At 38.2% G+C, this 20464-nt stretch overlaps 1 protein-coding gene across 19 annotated transcripts in view; it reads right to left on the bottom strand.

The window, feature by feature from the left end:
• Positions 1–40: 40 nt before the first annotated feature.
• Unc-104 (kinesin family member unc-104) overlaps positions 41–20464 on the bottom strand; it is a 42897-nt gene continuing 22473 nt past the window's right edge. For 2 of the 19 annotated variants that reach the window (XM_076311862.1, XM_076311863.1), the window contains exons 8-29: positions 19602–19741; positions 17574–17612; positions 15375–15509; positions 14786–15232; positions 13726–13928; positions 13391–13508; positions 12437–12609; positions 11518–11696; positions 10629–10766; positions 9374–9511; positions 8996–9114; positions 8189–8558; positions 8009–8099; positions 7811–7926; positions 7096–7651; positions 6781–6970; positions 6197–6444; positions 5781–6083; positions 4874–5161; positions 4517–4653; positions 4340–4441; positions 41–3615 (exon numbers count right to left, since the gene is read on the bottom strand). In XM_076311862.1, the coding sequence (XP_076167977.1) occupies positions 3513–3615; positions 4340–4441; positions 4517–4653; positions 4874–5161; positions 5781–6083; positions 6197–6444; positions 6781–6970; positions 7096–7651; positions 7811–7926; positions 8009–8099; positions 8189–8558; positions 8996–9114; positions 9374–9511; positions 10629–10766; positions 11518–11696; positions 12437–12609; positions 13391–13508; positions 13726–13928; positions 14786–15232; positions 15375–15509; positions 17574–17612; positions 19602–19741 (4333 nt within the window). In that variant the 3' untranslated portion in view covers positions 41–3512. Of the gene's footprint in view, positions 3616–3636; positions 3860–4339; positions 4442–4516; positions 4654–4873; positions 5162–5780; positions 6084–6196; positions 6445–6780; positions 6971–7095; positions 7652–7810; positions 7927–8008; positions 8100–8188; positions 8559–8995; positions 9115–9373; positions 9512–10628; positions 10767–11517; positions 11697–12436; positions 12610–13390; positions 13509–13725; positions 13929–14785; positions 15233–15374; positions 15510–17573; positions 17613–19601; positions 19742–20464 lie in introns of those variants that run through there. The other 17 variants (XM_076311867.1, XM_076311865.1, XM_076311866.1 and 14 more) reach the window with 17 other exon arrangements.

Below are 20464 nucleotides of genomic sequence, written 5' to 3'. Positions count from 1 at the left end.
GTATAGATTTTATTTCGTGCAATAATAACTTAAACGGGTATGCTGAAAAGAATTCATTAAGCATATAAGCTTTTTATTGACCGATTTATTACACGTTACCACCTATAGTCAGCCTAGCGAAAATCGAATAATAATAATAAATACAAGTTACAGCATCGATGCATGTTTTTCATAGCAAACGACCAGAAATAAAAACGTTTTCGCAATAGATTTTTAGGTAACTTACAAACAAATATATGAACTTACATACTTGGTACAGATTAAATCATCCTTTCTTCATGCGCCTCTGAATGATCTGACATTTGACAAAATGCTTACATTAATATTAAATTTATTTATATATTTATATAATATACTTCATTTGTAAGGTATGTATATGTGTATACATACGTATGTATGTATGTATGTATGTATGTATGTATGTATACATATATACACAGCTTATATATATATGTATAAGCAAACATATTCTTTCGTACTCTCTCTCGCGCGCTTATTCATTCCCACTTTTTTACGTCTTTCCTTTCTCTCTCTCTCGCTCTTGACTCATTTTCTTTAATTCCGTATTTTGACTCCTAATAACAACAATGCTTATTAACCTTATCAACGGCGTTTTACGTTTTAATCAACGCTCGTATCAACTTCCTTTTGTTTCCACCCACTTTCATTATCTTTCTTTTTTTTCTTCCCCTTCACATTTACTTTCCAATTTCTTTATTTCTTCACGACGTTATAAATTAAGACTTTAACCCCCTGAAGCAATAATGGTTATGGTGCACAACCAATGAAATTTTAGCTTCGTTTTACTTACACCCATAAATTGTTACATATATTATAATAAATAAATTATACACAAATAATAAGATTAAAATTTAAATACTGTACATCATAAGTAATATCAATAAATATTGTATACACCCATAAGTATTATATCCTTGTACAGTTTGTAGGCGTTTTCTTGTGAATTTAAAAAGAAAGGATTAGCTTAATTATGCGTACATTACTTTTGTTTCATTATGTAAAAACGCATCTTATAAGTCTTCATTTTAATCCTAAATTTGTTAAAGTATATTTACTTCATAGATGTACAATGAACATCTTTGAAAATAGGGATACATACAATAAACTACTTACATCCTTCAGCTCAAATTTTTAATGCATTTGTTTGGAGAAGTTATGAATATTTGTGAAAAATGCTTCCGTCTCCTTATACCTTCTATTACTACTAGTCTCTTACATTTATCTTACATGAATTCTTCCACCTCCTATTTCCAATAGAATGTGGAATCTCTTTGGTACATTATTAAACATGAACAAGAATCTAGCAATATGAAGTGCCATGTTATTTGATAATTCTTGATAAAGAAAAATTAAATAGGATATGATCAATAGGATTGAATGATATTTCATTGTATTTCTTATACTTTGAAGGATGGAAAATTAGTGAACATTATGCTCTCTTTTTTTATTTTGAGAAGGCAAAAACATTATTCAATTTTTATCAAATAAGGTTGAAAAATTAAATTGATTATAATTGCCTTTTTGAGGATAATTTGTAACAAATTTCAGTCAAATGATTACTAATCTCTCTATAGTAATATTGTCCACTAATTGTTTGCATTATGTTGAAACATTCTGATCAGGAATTACTTTTTCTAATCAGAGAGCTTCTATCAATAAATAAGTGAATATTAATAAAAAAAACATACTTAGAATTAGTTAAATTAATAAATTTGCTCAATGATGTTTATAAATTGATTCAACATCACCTTACTTAGTAATACAATGACAAATAATACATATTTGCATTTTGAATTGTATTTTAACTATTGCGCACACGACAATTTGTGATTGCTAGATGTACTTGATAATATTAAGTGCATAAATGATGCAGATACATCCACATATTCAATTTACAATTACAAATAATCAACTATGCTGTAACAGCATCCCCCAGAACGAGGACTACAATTACAATTTGAAACGTGTCTATACTGTTACAAAAACATAATATAAATACAAAATAGAATCACTAATTTACAATTCCAGTAACTAATTATATAAATTAACACGTTGAAATGAAGATATGACCAATATTTCTATTAATTTATTTCGTCTAAATTTTTGCTTCAAAGGGTTAAGAGTCGAATGTGTTGTACAACTTATGGGTTTACGGACTCTCGTTCTTCATCAATACGCATGTCATCGTTAACAAAATAAAACTATCAGACTCTACAACAGTTAGCAAGCAAAAACGGCAACAGAAGCAGGGCGCACTTTTGCGTACACACCCGCGTATAAACGACCGAGAAAATAATCCGCCTCAGGATCTACTCGGGAAGTAGCGAGATAACATCTTCTCGAGCTTAGGAAAGGTATTCACTCATTAAATACTAATGGACTCTGCACGAAATTAATACAGATTTTTTTTTTATAAATAAAACGCGATCACTGAAAATTTTTTAAATAGCGATACATAATAAGAATGCATTTTTTTATTATGACATTGACAAACATTTGAATTATTCCGAAATAATATTGCGAATTACTTAGTTTCATACGCAATAGTACGAGTGAACATAAAGATTTAAATGTATTATTTAAACCGAATTTATGTTTGCAATTAAAATAAAAGCTCGAATCGCGAAACATTATCAATTGTTCATTATCCGAGGCGTAAAGCGTGTTACAACGCGAAACAAGATTGGGGGAAAAAGAATTATTTCGATGACGGTCACAATTGTAAACTTAATACGTAAACGAATCACTATCAATTATTCAACGTTCACCGTGTTAACTTGTACGAAATAATCCGCGCCCTTTCTCGGTGTATAACCTCCAGACATGAACACGCAAAATTCGTAACTTGCCACTTAGCCCCACGTCTCTCTTTCTTGCTTCCTCTCGCACACATTTTCTCATACGAGTATACCTACAATGTGTATATCTCTTGCCTCGTTTCTATGATCGTCTTAGGAATGTTTTATTTAGGCATAAATACGTTCCTCTTCGCTCTATGCAGTTTCGCGCTTACAGAGAATCGCTTCGCACAACCGACTAATATCGAGAAATTCAAATAGACGTAAAAGGTATCGCGAGTTCGCACGGTGGTAGCCTCATCGACGTTTGATACGTTTCGGTGTATTTCGAAACGAACGGAGAGATCCGCGGAAGAATTCGCGACTCCAAGTAATAATTTTTAATTCGAACATGTAACATTTTCTTCGAAAGATGAACGCGCTTTCGTTAGTTACCGATCCTTTTTTCTTCTTTATCCGATCGTCAGACATGAAAGGATTGATGATCGTTAAATCAGACATCGAGATATTAATCGGCGGCTGTCGAAGCTGGTAGCCAATCGATACGCATTTCCGAGCCGCTTAATAATCGAAGACTACCGGAAATCGAAAGCTACAGAGATCATGAGACTCGAAGGCCGAGTGCGACCAGCACAGCATCTTCTCGGAGGCTTTTGTGATGACGCTCGTTACCTCGGCCAACGTGTCGACCACTCACTTGTTTTGGTTCGACTGTTGATTTATAGGCGGAGCTAGACCAACTGGCGAAGCGTTATTCAGAATCGCAGCTGTCGGCCCTTTGCGCGCTAATTTCGACCTGTAACAAGTTAGAGATCCCTTTCTAAAATTATTTCTCGTTCGATTTTGTACGAGGACAATGAAACTTTAGATTTCAAAAGATAAACTTTACAAAATGCTTTATATGTTACCACATGTAGTTAGGAGCTCACGAGAATGAATTTGGAAGGAATAGTCAGACTTTTTACTGTACCATCCACAGAGGCGAGAAGTATTCCCCTTAACTCAGGACACACCTCAGATCCAATCTCGTAGCTCCATACCTTACATATATGGGAAAGTGAACCTGTAGTAAGTTATATAATTATTTATAAATAAGTGTTATGCATTTCAAAATTTTCACTGAATCGTAGTATTCGATCGTGGAGTTGAAATTGTGAGTTTTAAAATATATGGGTCAAACTGCAAATAAACTTGACTCTTAGAAATATAGTCTTGTTGTAAATATCTTTGATCTATGAGTACGAAACTACTCATACTTTGAATTTTGATTTTCATATTGAGACAACTGATCTACAGTTTGTTTTTTTCTATTCATGTAAGCCTAAGAGTAAGTAATTAATAATTAATTTAGTAATTTATTTACCAAGATTCTACTTTAAACGCATACTTTAAACTTCGTAAAATAATTTTCATGGGGTTGAATCAATATACTTGAATATTTCTAATACTACAAACAATCGTAACAAATTGTTACGTTATAGAGTGATCAATTTTAATCCTTTTTGAAATTATATACATACCTGATTTGACCAGCGAGGAGAGGATTAATAGCATATAGCCAGTCGTAGACCTCCTTATCCCCTAAAGTTTGCAGCAAGTATCCTCGATGTTTTGTAACAACACTGAAATTATTTTTATTAATTAATCTAGAGTAACCGACAGTGAAAAAAAGTATTATTCTATGTTTAATAAATTACCTGAAAGTATTTGGTACTTTCACCATGGCTAATTGATCTTCGGAATATTCAACTTGAGCAGTAGCTAAATTGATAAGAGCTCTCTCCACCGGATCCTTTTCTTCCCGAAAAATTAGAACATAAGGTCGTCGCACCGCCTACACACAAGAATGAAATTGTTACAAACGATGGATTCATCGTGGAACGTCATATACTTTTAATTTCCCCGTTATTGACGATCCATAATTCTCTACACGAGTATATAAAAATTACATTGCGATTGCAATTCTCGTTGCATTTTCTTACAATAAACTTGTGCTATATGCACAATGTACATCGAAAGTAAATATATTTACAGTTCCATTATGATATACGTACCACCCAGCGTTTTTTCCATCCATTAGTCTTATGTTCGAGTACATTTAGATATCCTTTTCTAGCAATAACCGGACTGATGCGTATCTCTTCAACTTCTGGCACGTAGAGTACCAAATTTTCCTTCGATGGAGAAGAGGATCCTAACGGAGCCGGTGCGATGTTACATGTTTGATTGTTGGACTCGCTTGCCAATATACTCTCCTGCAGTTCTTGCAGTCTAGCCCTCTCCGGTGAACTCAACCTAAGGATGCACGACTTAGACCTGCTCCATACTATTATACCAGCAGCCTGCAAGTAACACTCCAGCATCACCCTGACCGTGTGTCCAATCATGCTGGCGGTTGTCTTTGACTCAAAAAAACCTCGAGTCATCGTCTACCAGTTGTTAAGTAGACAATAAGCAGTTCTTAGAAGCTGACTGCGCTAAAAGCGCAACTTCCACTCAGCGAAGCTATCGAAAATTGCGTGATCAAAATTGACCGATTTCAAAAGCGAACGTGACTTCAACATCATTTAATTTTAGATCAAATCAAAGTTGTTGCAAGCTACATGGAGAAGGTGAGCCGATTCTGATTCGTTCGAAACATTGAGGTATTTCGACGTTCAAATAGAATTTTAATCCTCGCTGTCTTCACTCGTTCTCTTGCGATAAACTGAGCACTTGTGTTATTAAGATTTTCTCAGTTTCTATTTTTAGCAACTATTGCGTAAATATATATCGTTAACGCGATAGCCAATTTTTTATTTAGCATGTTTACTGTGTTATGCGATGTGAATGAAGAAAGTGAGTATCGTTTTTCTTTGAATTTCGAAAACAATATTTATTTTTGTCGTCAAGGTAATATGATGCGACGAAGCGTGGACAACCGCTACTAGCAGGAGCACTCAGGCATGCGGGGAGGGTTACCTGCTCTAAGAAATCACTAGCTCTCGCGTATACTGACTCTTGAGACGAAGACGATATCACCGAAGACATCATGGATGCCGACATATCAGCCATAGTGTCTTCTCCAGGTGAAACGTCAGAGAGTAAAATAGGTTCTTTGCTTGGAATTCGACCTTGAATCAATTTTATATACTTTGTGGCCAATTCTCTTTCTCTTTCAGTCATCTCACAATTCTCATAACCCTCTTTACTCGTTGAACGTTTAAGTTTTACCGGACTGGCGTGTGTTTCGTTCGTCGCTTTCGCCATCATATTGCAAACCTCCTACGTAAACAAATAATTACATCAACGCTCTAAGATTCGTTTGAAACTTAACGTTATTTAAACATAGTTATTTCACCGTCTTTTATTCATTCTTTGGATTCTAAAAGCGTTACCTTTTCACTCTTTGTGAAATCGTGTGATATTTTATTGCAGTATGGAACTTTGTCAATGCCAAGTCTCTCTCGTAACAGTAACGTATGTTTTACTCTCTCCACTTCCTCTAATCTTGTTAATTTCTCCAGTTCCCATTGGTGATCGAATATTAAACTATCTCCTCGAGGTCTCCATCCGTGAAGGTTCTCTTCTCCTCTAACGTACGTGGAGCTTGTGTCTAATACACGGCGTTGTCGCCTTTGTACACCTGGAAAATAATTATGAAAGAAGGATAGGTACCAAACGAAGGAGAAATAAAATATTAGAAAACATGAAACAATTTTGTTTCAGCAAAATGCCTTTTCAATAGATACGCGTTTGACAATTTAATATAGGGACAAAACATAATACCGAAAGCTGCCAATTTCTCGATACCATGATATAATAGCCATTGCGCGTATTATGCGTACTTTTAGACAATTACAAAATATAAGATCACCATTTGAATAGACTATATTCTACAAGTAAAATGTATCCGACTATTATATCGGTAATATGGGAAAGGATCAAGGGGGGGGCTACGCTAAGGGTAGACAAGACAAACCTGGGCTACCTGCTTCCGAAGAACGACGCAAGACCAACTCGTAGACACCACTGAGTCGATTAGCTTCCTGATTGCGGTAACTTCCGCTGAACAGGTGTTTCAGAGAACGTGGCCCTACCCTGGCATCTCTGCCGTAAATGATCATGCTCAAATCTTTAGTAATAATTGCCGGTCTTCCGCAATTCTCCAACTACAAAATAGATTTATACGATCAAAATATCACAGAATATCCAGTCTTCTCAAGAATCTGTTAATATATACGTATACAACTTACAACGTCGGATCAAGTAATATCAGAGTAAGCGAGGGATGTACCTCTAGATATGCGGAGATTGTCATGAAGATTTGTTCCCCGTATGCTGTGACTCTGTTGAGCAAGGCCGAATTGTGAAGTGAACTATCCCACGCTGCCTCGAATCTGAACATGCATCTATCGTCTCCGGGTACTTCTAGATATTCGCCAGGGAATAGACCTAACGAGAGCACCGAAGAGTCATTGTCCTCTTCCTCTGGTTCCGGAGTGTTTCTGATACGACCAACGACCAACTCTCTCACGTCTTTCCATCGCAATTCGGACGCGGGTTCGTGTACAATGGTAATTCGTATACGACGTTGTATTCCTTGATGAAGCAGGAAAAGTCCACGACAAGGCAGATCGTCGCTATGATCGACCACCGACGGCACGTATTCGCCGTTAGGCGCCAGTTCGCATATCTCGAACCAGACCAATACATCGTACTTGGCGTGGACGTGTGACGTGCTGGGCGATGGTAAAACGCTTCCGAATTTTGGCGAGCGTACAGGTTGGCTAATCGGTATTGACGGTGGAAGCATCCTTTTCGGTGGTTGCCTTACGCTGTTGGGATGAATGCTAAAGTAAAGATACGCGCTAGAATGTAGGTGATCGCTAAAGGGGAACAAAGAAAATGGAACGGGAGATTCGTTTAAACTAGAAATTAACGAAAACAAAAATAAAAATAAAAAGGGAGAAAACCAAATCAACATTAAGACGATAGAATTCAATGCTCACTATTCCAGTTTGGCGTCTTTGTGCAGTGGATGCTGCTGGTAGTGGCCAAAGACCTTGAAGACGATCGGTTGAGTTTTCAGATATTCCAGGAACGATTTCGTCACCGTAACGGTAATCTACATAAATTAAACGGGTCATTCGACGGTGTTAATTGATCTAAATTACTCGCTGATTCTCAGATGAAGATTATCAACTCACATTTTGTACGTGATAGAATCCTGGCGGATAACCTTTGCCTATGTTCTTTATCGGTTCCGTTGAGAAAGCTTCGTCGTGTCGATGCAAGAAACTGTGCGATATAGAATTTTATTGTTAGCCCGATTGTCATAAAGATTCAATACTAACGTTTCCATAGTACGAACGTGAATCGAAACGTACTTGAATTGGCAGAAAATATCGGCGTACTCGGTCGAGATACCCATTGCTTGCAGCACTGTTACTCTGAATGTAAACTCAGAACCTGGTTGCAGATGATCCGGTAAGTCTTCCTCCTTCATGTCACTGGAAACCGAGCTGTCGCCTCTGCCGCTGTCGGCGTCGCCGATATCGTCCTCGTCTTTCATGTCCTTTTGTTCGTTGTGGCCTTCTACGACCCGGTCTTCGTGCAAGAGGATTTGTCGATTCTTTTCGAGCGTCTGAGTTAACAAAGTGTTACGTTTGTTTTGCTTCTGCGCGCTGAAGAGATCGTCGTCGAAGGAAATTCTGGCTGACTGTCTGACGCCGCTTGAGTATTCGCTGTTATCCTCTTCTAGAAGAAGGGTTCGTTACGAAAATCCTACAACGGGATGTCTCCCGGGCGACTCGAGAGTATCGTGACGATCGGGAGACAACGAGTGCGGTATAAAAATAATCTTACAATTTATGAAAAGTAAGAAAGAGGTGAGAAAGTTGATACTCGATTTAACGAAGTTGTACAGTAACAATTAATACGTACGTATTAATACGTGTAAAATATAATACAATTCGAATATAATACAAATTAAAACTATTAATTAGTATTTATTATATAACACTTTTAATCTTTGTAATTCTTTTACAAAAGATTTAACAAACTTAAGAAACATCTGTTTTGCATTATAATAATTATGAAAATTTTTAATGCGATTCAACTCCGTTACACGAGCTGTTCATAAAGTAATTAGAATTACTCCTTACCGGTTATGTAATTAGACACTGATTACGTACCAACAACAATTTGCACAGCCACGCGCAAGTAGCCTTTCACGTCTCCCTTTTCATTGACTATGGCTACTTTGTGAATCAATGGTACGGGGTACATGAGATTGCTCAAGTATACAAAGGATCTGTAACAGTGAACAAACGTATTTTATCGAGGCGGTGGTCTACCTTGATTAAATTACCGTTCGTGATTTTAAATTGAGAACAGTAATTAAGGTATCGGATAAAATTTCCGAACATTGCCTTGAAATGGTTCAATTTTTATTTGTTCGTCGTGAAATATTTCATTCTACGATTCAATGTTTAATTTTTCTTCAACGAGTAACGGATGTTGTTTCTATTTTTGAAAATCTTTAATCATTTTTAATCAATTTTCGTACTTACCTTCCAACCATTCGGAACCATGGGAAACGATCGTAGAACGGATCACCTCCAGTTATGGATTCGATATTGAAGTCCGGAGATGTAGGCGACAATTCGGCCTCATTGTGATACATTTCTCGCATCAATTCGAGTCTTTGTCTACGCAGAAAATGAAAAGACGACCGTTCTACGGGTTAAATCATACTACTCGGCGGCCGTTGATCGAGACAGAGTCAGACATTGTCGAAAAGCACAGTGAAGGACACACTCGGTACACAACATTCATTTTTGAAAAAACATCGTGTGCATGATACGTGTTCAGACATAATTAGAAGTCGCACGAGGAAATTGGTAAATTTACTCGCGCAAATAAAGGGACATACACGAGTATTGCGAAAAGATTGCTCGAACAACAATTTTTGTTCAATCAGTCCCGACAAAGGATACAAAAACACTTTGAAAAGTTCTTTTCTGTCCCTGTATTTTTTTTTTTCGCATAGAGAAAGATACTAAACTGTTAGAGAACATGGTATAGTAGTGTACAGCGTCTAAGCTGTTGAAGTACATACATATTTTCTACGTGATTTTTGTACTTGTTGAAAATATTGTAAATTGTGTAATTCGTTTGGCGGAGTGTAGTGGCATGTGCACGATGAAGTCACGAAGCAAGAGTGTGTGACAAAATTTCAGCCGCAAGGAGCGCACGTGTTCAGCGAGACACTATTGAAACACACACACAGAAAGGAGTTAAACCCTTCAAGGATATTCCTGTTCTCTAATTGCAAACGAAATTTACGTTTCTACGAATGCGAAACGAGAAACGAAAGAAGAAAAAAAAGAAAAGAAAAAAAAGATACTTTCAAAACATTGATCTATAATTTGAACGTTCGTTACCAATCGGATCGAAATTCGAGCAATTCGAGGATAAGAAATGGTTCCAGTTTTCGCTAACCGTAACGAGTATTTCATCCGCTTCGCAATTCAGAAGGGTTAATCCTGCTTCGATTGATCAACGCCAAATGCTGAGAACGCTTGGCCATGCAAAGTCCTTCATCGATATCTCGTTGAATCCAGCACAGTTGCAAAGCAAAGTATTTCTTTCAAGGGTAAGTAGTTTGTTCGGACCGAGACAGTGTGTACAATCGATTAGTATACGGTGGTAAACGGTGATACGAAATTATATAAAAATCGACATTTGCGGTTATATAAAGATCGAGGATGGGCATGAAGCGTGTGGCGATAATGAGGAGAGAGCCTCGCGCATTCGAGCACCAACCTCGAAGGCAAAAGATTTGCGAGCGAGAACTTCGGATTAGAGTAGACAGTAAGGCATTGGAAAATATCCTCTTTGGCCTCCGGGGTGCTGGGGCTCGAGTCCTCGTTGTACACGTGTCGCATCAGCTCCAAGCGCTGTCTATAAGTTAACACGTATTACTTGCGTGAGTGTCCGTGCGTTTTTATTCAAGCACGATCTGATCAAAGCAATGATTAGACCAATAGTTCTGCATACTTTAAGTTTCGGTCGTACGATTAATTCAATTGCTCAAACGCCTAACCGTACAAATTGGGGACAAAGAGTGGTAGAAAGAATGGGTGCATGACCTAATACACTTTATCCTGTTGATCGTATCTTGTTTCTGGTACGATAGGATCGCAGGACTATTTAATATTTAGCATTACCAGGGGAAGAGTAACTTCGTTAAGAAAAATATCAACAAGGTGTACGTGATGTATCAGCCTCGACATATAGGGATGATATAACAACAAATTCGTTTAAGATATTTCGTAGTTCACTAGGGCTCTTATGGGACTCGATCCTGCTTAAGAATGAAACAAATCTTTTTATTCGAAAAAGTAACCGAGATGGTTTATTCGTTCTCCATTTTGAAAACGAATCAATAATATCTTATTTACCACGTAGAGGGCCCTAGTAAATTCCAAAATACTTGAAATAAGATTTGGTTGTAAACGATTGGTAGTTGCAGGGGAATACAACTTTTAACACTTTACACGATCGATCGTTAAAGTAGAAACGAACAGTTTTCCGATATCCTGTTTCATTTGGGAGATATTGACTCGCAACTGGATAAGCGACTCACCCTCTAACCATGAATATTAGACAGTAATGTAATGGATGATCGCGAAGCAACGTATCGATTACGAACCTGAGTTTATCCAGTGTCCAATAATGCGTTGCGCCATTCTTCGTGTCTTGAACTTCTACAGCGACGATCGTACGCGGGAATGGTCTTTCTTCTTCCTCTTCTTCGTCCATAGCTGGTAGCAGATCCGGAGGAAGCGGTGAGTAAAGTGTATCCGTGAGCAAGGTAAACTGGAATTGCACCTATAAAGAACATTTTATGTGTAGAAAGTAAGCAACACGAGAGATCTTTGTTTCCTTACTGAAACAAATGCACAAATCAACGAAGATTCAAGAATGAGTTATCAAATCAAGAGAAATGGTTATTATTAAAGAAATGAAAAATTATTACGAAAACCTTCGTGTGACAACCGAATGATTTTGTTAAAGAAAATATCGATTTCTTCGGATCGAATTAAGAAATCACGAATCGGTGGATGAATTGTGTCGTATACTTCTGATAATGTCAAATACTTATTCGGTTCATAGAACATCAAAAAGTGGGTACCTTGTTTTATCGAATACGTTAAAGTACACCGAATAACATCAAAGTTGAGTCGCGAGATCAATTTCGTACCAAGATTAAATGTGAAAAAGAAAAGGCAAAAAAAAAAAAGAAAAAGAAAATACGTGTTCAAAATCGTACGATCAGGAATCGAAGTTTTAAAACGAACAATCTCGCGCCGAAACACTCCGATCGGTGTTCAGATTAAAAAAAGTAATTCGATTTGAACGATTCGATGGACAAACGGTCGAACGAAATTGGTGCGATGAACATGTTTCGAGGTTTTCGCGTTGCTGATTAAAGAAACGATCGTGATGATTGAGTGGTCGCAATGGAACAAATGTTGATACGTGCGATGGAAGAAGCAAATGTCGATGATTCGTGAACGACGACGAGTAACGTTTAAATTTTATTCCCAAAATGTAAACCACGGATGTACCTTCTTTTTGAGTTCTACAGAAATAGCGTTAGCCTCTTTGAGGAATATTGCGTTGCCCCAAAGATCATCCCGAAGACTTGTGAATTGGTGGTATTTCCACTTGCGGAAAGCCCAAGCGGCCAGTTGGAACTCTCTCTCGGACCAGTTGCTCTCTGCGTCAAACAAGGGGTTGACTGAAATGCAAGCCATTACCAGGCAAAACAGTCAGAAAAGCCAAGCATTTTGTGGATACCAGGTTCCTTCGTTAAAAGCAGCCACTGTGTTTTGTCCACAATCAGATGATGCACCGTGATCATGTCGACAAGTCAGACTTTCGGGACTCAATCTCATAACACAAGTTCAAAATTGTTCATTTCGACGCATACTAGCAAAAATAACGAAACGGGGGGGAAAAAAACGTAACGTAACATTGTATAACATAACCACATGCGTGCATTGCAATCAATTTAAAGATAAAATCGAACAACGAATGAACATTCAAAAAATGTTTGTAACGTTTCTTTACGTACCATCATCTGATTGTGCCTCGCACAGATTCGTACAACTGTAGAATTTGTAATGAGATGTTGCGCTCTCTTTTTATTTCGATCACTTTCAACGAGTTCAACCTTTAGAATTTCTTTTCTTCTCTTTCGACAACGTATTCGATTGTTTAAGTAAAATTGTATAATATCCATTACAAATTCTGACACTTTTAACGAAGAGGCAGTACAAGCTACACACGATCGTAGCTTACTCACATGCAGAGCTGTATAAACATTTTCCAAACAACACATACAAAATTTAAAATTATTTTGTATAATAAACATTCCATTTAATTTCGTAAAGGTAGTACGTTTGTAGCAGCTCTGCTCGCGTGAATTTTAATAATCGTAAAGAATTGGAAAGATGCAATTCATGATATATAATTAATCAAAAAATCGTGAACAGGAACTGTACAGAATGTGTACTCACCAAAGATATCCTCCTCGATGTTGTTGAAATCTTCGGGCGTGTAACTGCTATACATAGACATCGTCATGCTCTGTTCTTCTACTTGTCTTTGCAGCGCATCTATTCGTGCTTCGTAACTCTGAAAAATATACTATCTATAATATGTGTAAACTTTCATCGACCCTTAACACTTAACGATTTATTTAACCGAGAAGAAAATGAATTTTTTATCGAATTCTTTTTTTTCTTTTCCAGACAATAATTTTTAAGATTTTCGAGTATAACTCGTGTGTCCTTTTAAAGATGTTCTCTGACATTTCATCGACGTTACAGTCTTGTCGGTGGTCTCGACCTACTTTTCTTTGCTCTTCAAACAGTTGATCGGCTTCTTCCTTCTCCTTGCGGAACTGTTCTTCCAGCACCAACAATCTCTTCTCCATTTCAGCTTTGAGATCGATGCCTTGCTTCTCCAACAATTCGATTTGCGCATAGTTCCAGTCGACCGTTTCTCCATTTCCAGGTGTTTCCGCAGGAGATCCCTTCTCTCTTCGTTCGCGAACTATACGATAAAAAGACGTTTAAATTCCCCCTTGTTTCCGAACATTACAGTTATCGGTTGTTAGTTAAGAAATTATCTGCACCAAAAAGCGTGAAATTCCGCGCGCGGTTTCTGAACGCGGAAAATACGCGGTTTACAACGTGGAATAATTTACAAGTGTCGAGTTACACTCCCGTTCAGAAATATTAGGACACTTATCGAAAATGAATCTACAACCGTTATACATTTATCGAGAATCGATCTAAAATTGTTACAAATTTATCGAAGGACTCGAATAAATACTCTCCCGTTTGATATTTTACATTGTGAAAGAAATATTGACCATTGCACATAGACCTGTTAAAACGAAATATCAAGGACCACCTCGATATGAGTAAAAATTGAAATATCTTTACAGACGCAAGAAGACAAGTTCAAACTTTTAAAAATAGTATAAAAAAGTTACATCGAAGAAGTCGTATTATCCACAAAAATGTAACGCTCGCACGCTAAGAACCATATTCTCCTTGAAACAATTTTCATCCCTTTGTGTACGAAAAATACAATGCATCCTAATACTTATGAACGGATATGAAAAAGTGATGTCAACGACAGGGGTCGAGTGTCGATGACGCAGACGGCTCGAGTTACATTTAAATTACTTCGAATTATTCGTTCGTACGAGTAACTCGACTTATTCCGCTTCCGGATATTAACCCTGTGACCGCGATCCGGTCGATCTCGTTGCGAAACGTACACGGTGTGCGGAACGCCTTCTCGTACATCGATTTTACATACACGTCGAACGCCTACAGGCGTTTAACGCACGTGATCGAACGATCGAGGTCACAGGGTCGGAGACGAACCCGTACACCCACCTTGATCCGGGTGATTGAATCTGAATACGTGATTTCGTCCCAAAATGACGCGCGATCCGGTCTTCAGAACGACCGGGTCCACGACCTCGCGGCCATTCACGTAAATCAAAGCATCCTTCTTCGGGATCAGTGTGATGATGCCCTCGTGGTTCTCGAAGACGCAGTGCTCGCTCAATATATGGGGACCGCACAGTTGAACGTCTTGCGGTATGTTAGCCTCGGCGCTACCGATCCGCGTGAAACCGTCCTTAATGTAATAGATCAGACACTCGGACATCAGAGGGTCCTCGTTCAAGTTCACCAAGTGTGGTGTCTTCTTCGGCGAGAACACGCCAACCGTGACACCGTCCTCTTTCACAGCTACACCCATTTCGGCGAACACCGCCTCGCGTTGAAGACGTATCAGCTCTGTACGTTTCAGCTTCTCCTCCCAGGTTTCGTTCAATTCTGAAAATAAACGACCCGTGGTGTCTTTTATTTCGTAGCTTGCATTCTTTGCGAACCAACATTTCGCTCTGTACTGTTCGCAGAAATCGACGATGCGAGGGTAGGAAGATTCTCAATGGATAATCCATCGATTCATATTTACCAGCGATCAGTTTCTCCGAAGCTTGCAACTGATCCACCGCTTCCTCGGCGATGGTAGACGTAGTGTGGGACGGGATTCTCGGTCGAGTTTCCTTCACGTCGTCCTCGCGTTTATTCGCACGAACGATTTCGTCCCCTGCGGGACAGAACGGGCCGTGTAAGGAAACGGTGAACAAAGATACGGGATTCGGTGTGGCGAGTCAGCCAGGAATGTAATACGCGTCTCGAAAAACACCAAAAGCCATAACTAAAGCAGTGGCGTAAGTGAAAGAGAGAATTTCTCAAGGATTTGTCTCGTGATTTGTGTTACTAATGAAAAATGAACACGTTCCGTGGATTTTTTCTTTTCTAATTTTTTTTTTTCTTTTTCCAAGAGATCAAAAGCACGGTAATTTCAATTGTAGTCGACGCGACTCGAGGATTGTATTATTGCTTAAAGTCGTTGCGAGTTCGTTTTAATTCAATCTCTCGCTCGCAACGGTGAAGAACGAGGAATCTTACGTTTTCTCGTACAACGGATTCTATTTGGCTATATTTAGATCAATTTGAACCGTTTGTCGAATAGCATACCTTCAGAGAGTTTCAAGCCGACGGCGATCAATACTTTACAAAGACTCGACAAATTCAATAACATGTTTCAGATACGGCACTAATCACTGTGAACCGTCTAACGTTAATGCACGATATACATACATATATATACATATATGTATGTATATGTATATGTTCAAGATTACGTATACACTGAAATCTCATGAATTACTGTTTGTAAGCCAGCGGCAATCCTACGAGAGTATTGTGTACTTTAATAAAGGTTACAAAAACGAAGATCACTATGTTTATACAAATTAAGCGTAGCGCTCAGTCAAATGTTATAATATTACTCGGCTAAGATGTTGAAAAAAACGTCTCCAATTTAATTCTAGTTAACGGTGCTCATGTCATAGCGTCCGAGATGCGTTCGGATTGTCCGCTGTCGAGTGCCATGCAATATTTTTAGGCCAGTTTTAGGGACAAAGTGATGGGTCTAAGTGGACAATAAGCGAGGCAAACAACACGTGTTTACTGGAGAGGAATTCCGACACAACAGAAACTATAAAAGCCTGGAGTTCATACGTGAGCGCTCAGATGCGAAATAAATTACAAGTCTATATCGGTTTTGGACTCTCGGAGACGCTAACAAGATGTTACCGTACGGTAATGATCGATCTTGATCAAGCCGTTCGACTCATTACGGAATATATATATATCAACGGTCGTGTATAAAATTTTGTAAAATTCCAAACGGTTCGCAAAACAAAATCCTACAATTTTCGCAACCGCATCGTATCACGGAAGACTCGTAATAATCGCGGAACAGATTCGCGAACAAGTCGACGAATCAAATTTCAAGGATGAGAAAAAGAAGAAAAAAAAAAAACAATGTTTACCATTTGGATGATTTCTCGCGATTCGAATCGACTTATTTCTACATCCGAGATACTTGACTCGACTCGTAGTCGCGTAACGAATCGCTCTCGTGTTACAATGTTATCTATCTTTCTACACCAGTGACCGAACTTTCGATCAAGATCGAGTTCAACGCGACTTTGACCGATGAATCGTTCTCGTCGATTAGAAACACTCCCAATCTTCCAATCGGACAACTTATTGGTAACGACGAAAAGTCGAACGATCCTCGTCGATTCGTTAAACGACGAGAACGTGTTTCATCGGTTACTAGATCGTCATTTGCCGGTCCCGTGAAAATTCAGCGAGAAGAATTTCAACCATTGCCACGGATACTGTTTCACGTGTCGTTCTCCATCGTTGTTTGAATCGGTAAGATCGCGTTTCGCGTTAAAAGCCGCTAATCGTACCGCCTATGACAGGAAGAGGACAATAATCAATTAGGTGCTGTGGTTTTCATGGCTGTTACGTGTACGGGTGTGTGTGTAATTGTGTGTGCGCGCGCGTGTGCGTACGTGTTTCTGTAATCGTGTACTGATAGGAAAAAGAAAAAAAAAAAATAGAATGCGATTCGCGCGAAGCAAAATGTAAAGAATCGTTTCGGGAATCGACAAAAACACAGATGACACGCATTATGCGCTTGGCCGTGATATAGAAGCGGACGTTTAAAGAACAGGCGCAAAATAGTGATCGAACTGCCCTGGCTTTGATAGACTTTCGTCGCTGTGTGGATTGTCGTGATTTTACTTACTAGATTCTTTCTTTTCATATGTGACTTTGCCATCTGGCCCTACGTCAAGCACAAGGGAAACAAAGAAAAAAATGTACTATGTAAATGGTGGCTTGCCTACAGCGCGCTACTTTTTTTTTTTTTTATTAGGTTCTGCTTTCGCATCATGTAACGTATCATCGATATTTCGTTTTCTTTTTGTTTTTTTTTTCTTTAACGATGCGTTTGTTCAATCGACCTCAACGCTCGTGTCACGTTTCTTTCCCTCCTCACGACTCGTGGAACAGAGTTTCACATTCGGTTCGATTTCTAAACACTCTGTACGAATTCGTATCGATGTTCTGCTTCGTTACAAGAATCTCGAGACTTTGACCGTTAATTGCATTTGTTTCTCGCAGACGAGGGACCGATTGTAACCAAAATGACGCTGCGATTTTTCCTCGAACAGCTCGCCGAGACCCACGTTATGAGGTATGACTTATTTAAGGAAAGAAGAAAAAAAAAGAAAAAAAAAAAACGCGTTTCCATTTCTAATTCTACCGTTCGTGAACAATACAATCATTCAAGTATGTACATATGTGATTCTCTAGTTGTTTCCAGCAGTGTGCTACGATTCGACTATTTTAGTTTTACGAACATCTTTAATTCGTGTCGCTAGAGTCTGTAGCTTTTACTAGTTTCTATACAGAGCGTTTCAAAACTATAAGTGAAATATTCGGTGGCTTATGGAATTTGCAAAAAAAAACGAACAAAATGATTTCGGTAAATGATGTACGCATTTCCATTTTCCAAGACGAGTTCTATTTGTCGTAACGCGCATCGTAGAACGACGAGCGCGTTTAAAGTAGATCATTCGTTTTGATGGATGCTTCGATATCGTTATCTCGTAGATAAATATAAACGAGAAATATTCCCAAATTATCTTTCACTGTTCAATAACCATCCTCGATGGGTTTTAGAAAGTTTCTCTCGATTATTAACGAGCGTCGAATAAATTGAACTTCTTAAACGACAGCAAAGGAAAATTTAAAAGAATTGAGGTCAGAAGATCGATGTATCCATGGCAGGAGTCATAATATTATACATGTCATGTATATATGTATATATATGATACATAAGGGTCATAAAACATGGCATGTATTATACACATATACGTGTGTATAATAAATTTCTCAACGAATCTCTTTCCTGTTCATTAGGAGAAAATAATCAAATAAAGAAATTAAAAAGTGAAAATTCTTTGCTCTCTTTTTTAACAGTACAATACCGTTTATTGAAATTCTCAAAGTTTCAGCCTCGAGTAAGAAAAATTTGTCACCTTCACCGGAAGAATATTTATTAAAATTATTTCATCCACGGTTTCAAACTTAAAACTTTAAACACCGCAAATCTGTTCTCCGAGAAAATGATCCTCTCATCCTATTATGCTTGTACTTTAAGATTATTTACAACTACATACCAAAGTTAATCTACCGAAACCCATCAAGTAACTATTTGCGGTTTCGAGTTATTTATTTCGTGTAACTACACCCTGTTCCGAGCAACCTTTTACCTTCTACCTTCTACCATTTGTACGCGCAATGATATTAAATCTTAATAATTTCAACCTCAATTTACTGCGCGCTGAAATCTTTTCAGAGAATGCGTATAACTATTATCTCTCGAGGAAGACCTTGAACTCTTGAGGTATCGTGTAAGAAATTCCTCTCAGAAAATGAAAATTATTCGCTACTGTGAAAATGATTCGTTCGCGGGTGTAAAGTTTACCGATACGTGTTTGTTCGTTTTTCTTATTTCCATCAGCCAGTCGAGACTATTTTTTTTATATTTCCGGGACAACCAGCCGTTGTTGAGTATTCGAGCAGTGAACGATACTGCGTTTACCAGCGTTGGATATTAAGCAGTAGATTGTACTGCTTCCATACCGGCCTGTTTAATTGGCACATGACCACAGTTATTGAACCGGACGTACCCGCACGCGCAAAGAAATGGGGAACACGGTTCGTGAAAATCCAACTTGTGTTCTGCGCATGAAGAAAACCGACTCACCTTCTTGCACGTCAATACCCTCTTGTTTCAGGAGTTCCCGCAACTTTTGAATCTCTTCCTTGAGCTCCCTAATCAGCTTCGCGTTCGCGTCCTCGTTAACAACAGCCTTGCAAACTATTTGCTTCGCTCTGTCCGCGTACCTATAGCGACAAACAACACAGTGATTTACGACACGGTTAATATTCGCACGAACGACTCCACCGTGGAATGTATTACATTTATCAGCTGGTATTGTTTCCAGTTAGAAAATTACACCCGACAATCGAATTCGTATCAAGAATTTCGATCTTCTCGAACGTTGTTTTCGGAAACGGAAATTCTTTCGTTGCTAAAATTCTGTTTCTAGATCTGATGCCAATCGGTAGCAAATTAGACATTCAGAGAAAAGATACACGAGCAATATTTTTCAAATTTTACTTTCAAAAATTAGTTTAGCCGTTCCTCTCTAGATCCACAACTTAGGGGGTAGCTTTCGTCCCCCTGATGCTTCAAAAGATGAACATTTTTTTATCACCATTTCCAAAGTGCAATTGGAATCTAATGGATCTGGATAACATCTGGGTACGTTATTTATTGTAAATGTTGTATCGTCGTAGTAGGTATCGTTAGGTAAACGATGTTACGTTAATCTTTCTATTCGTTTCGTATTCTTCTGCATGGTTACCGATATAATTACCGTTTTCCGAAGAATCCATCGTTTCTTTTCTTTATACGTAGTTCGTACAGTAACGCGAAACAGTAATTGGTTATAAATGACCTCACGATAGCAGGTGTGCGGTCGAAATGTCACCGTATCGACTAAGGATATACATTCTTATTAATTGTAACTTGCCAAGTGAAAAGAAACGGCCGATTAGAATAAA

The sequence above is a fragment of the Ptiloglossa arizonensis genome, chromosome 5, assembly GCF_051014685.1.
Source record: "Ptiloglossa arizonensis isolate GNS036 chromosome 5, iyPtiAriz1_principal, whole genome shotgun sequence".
Classification (NCBI taxonomy): domain Eukaryota; kingdom Metazoa; phylum Arthropoda; class Insecta; order Hymenoptera; family Colletidae; genus Ptiloglossa; species Ptiloglossa arizonensis.
The sequence above is the reverse complement of the archived record's forward strand: the minus strand, read 5'-3'. Positions and strand labels throughout refer to the sequence as shown.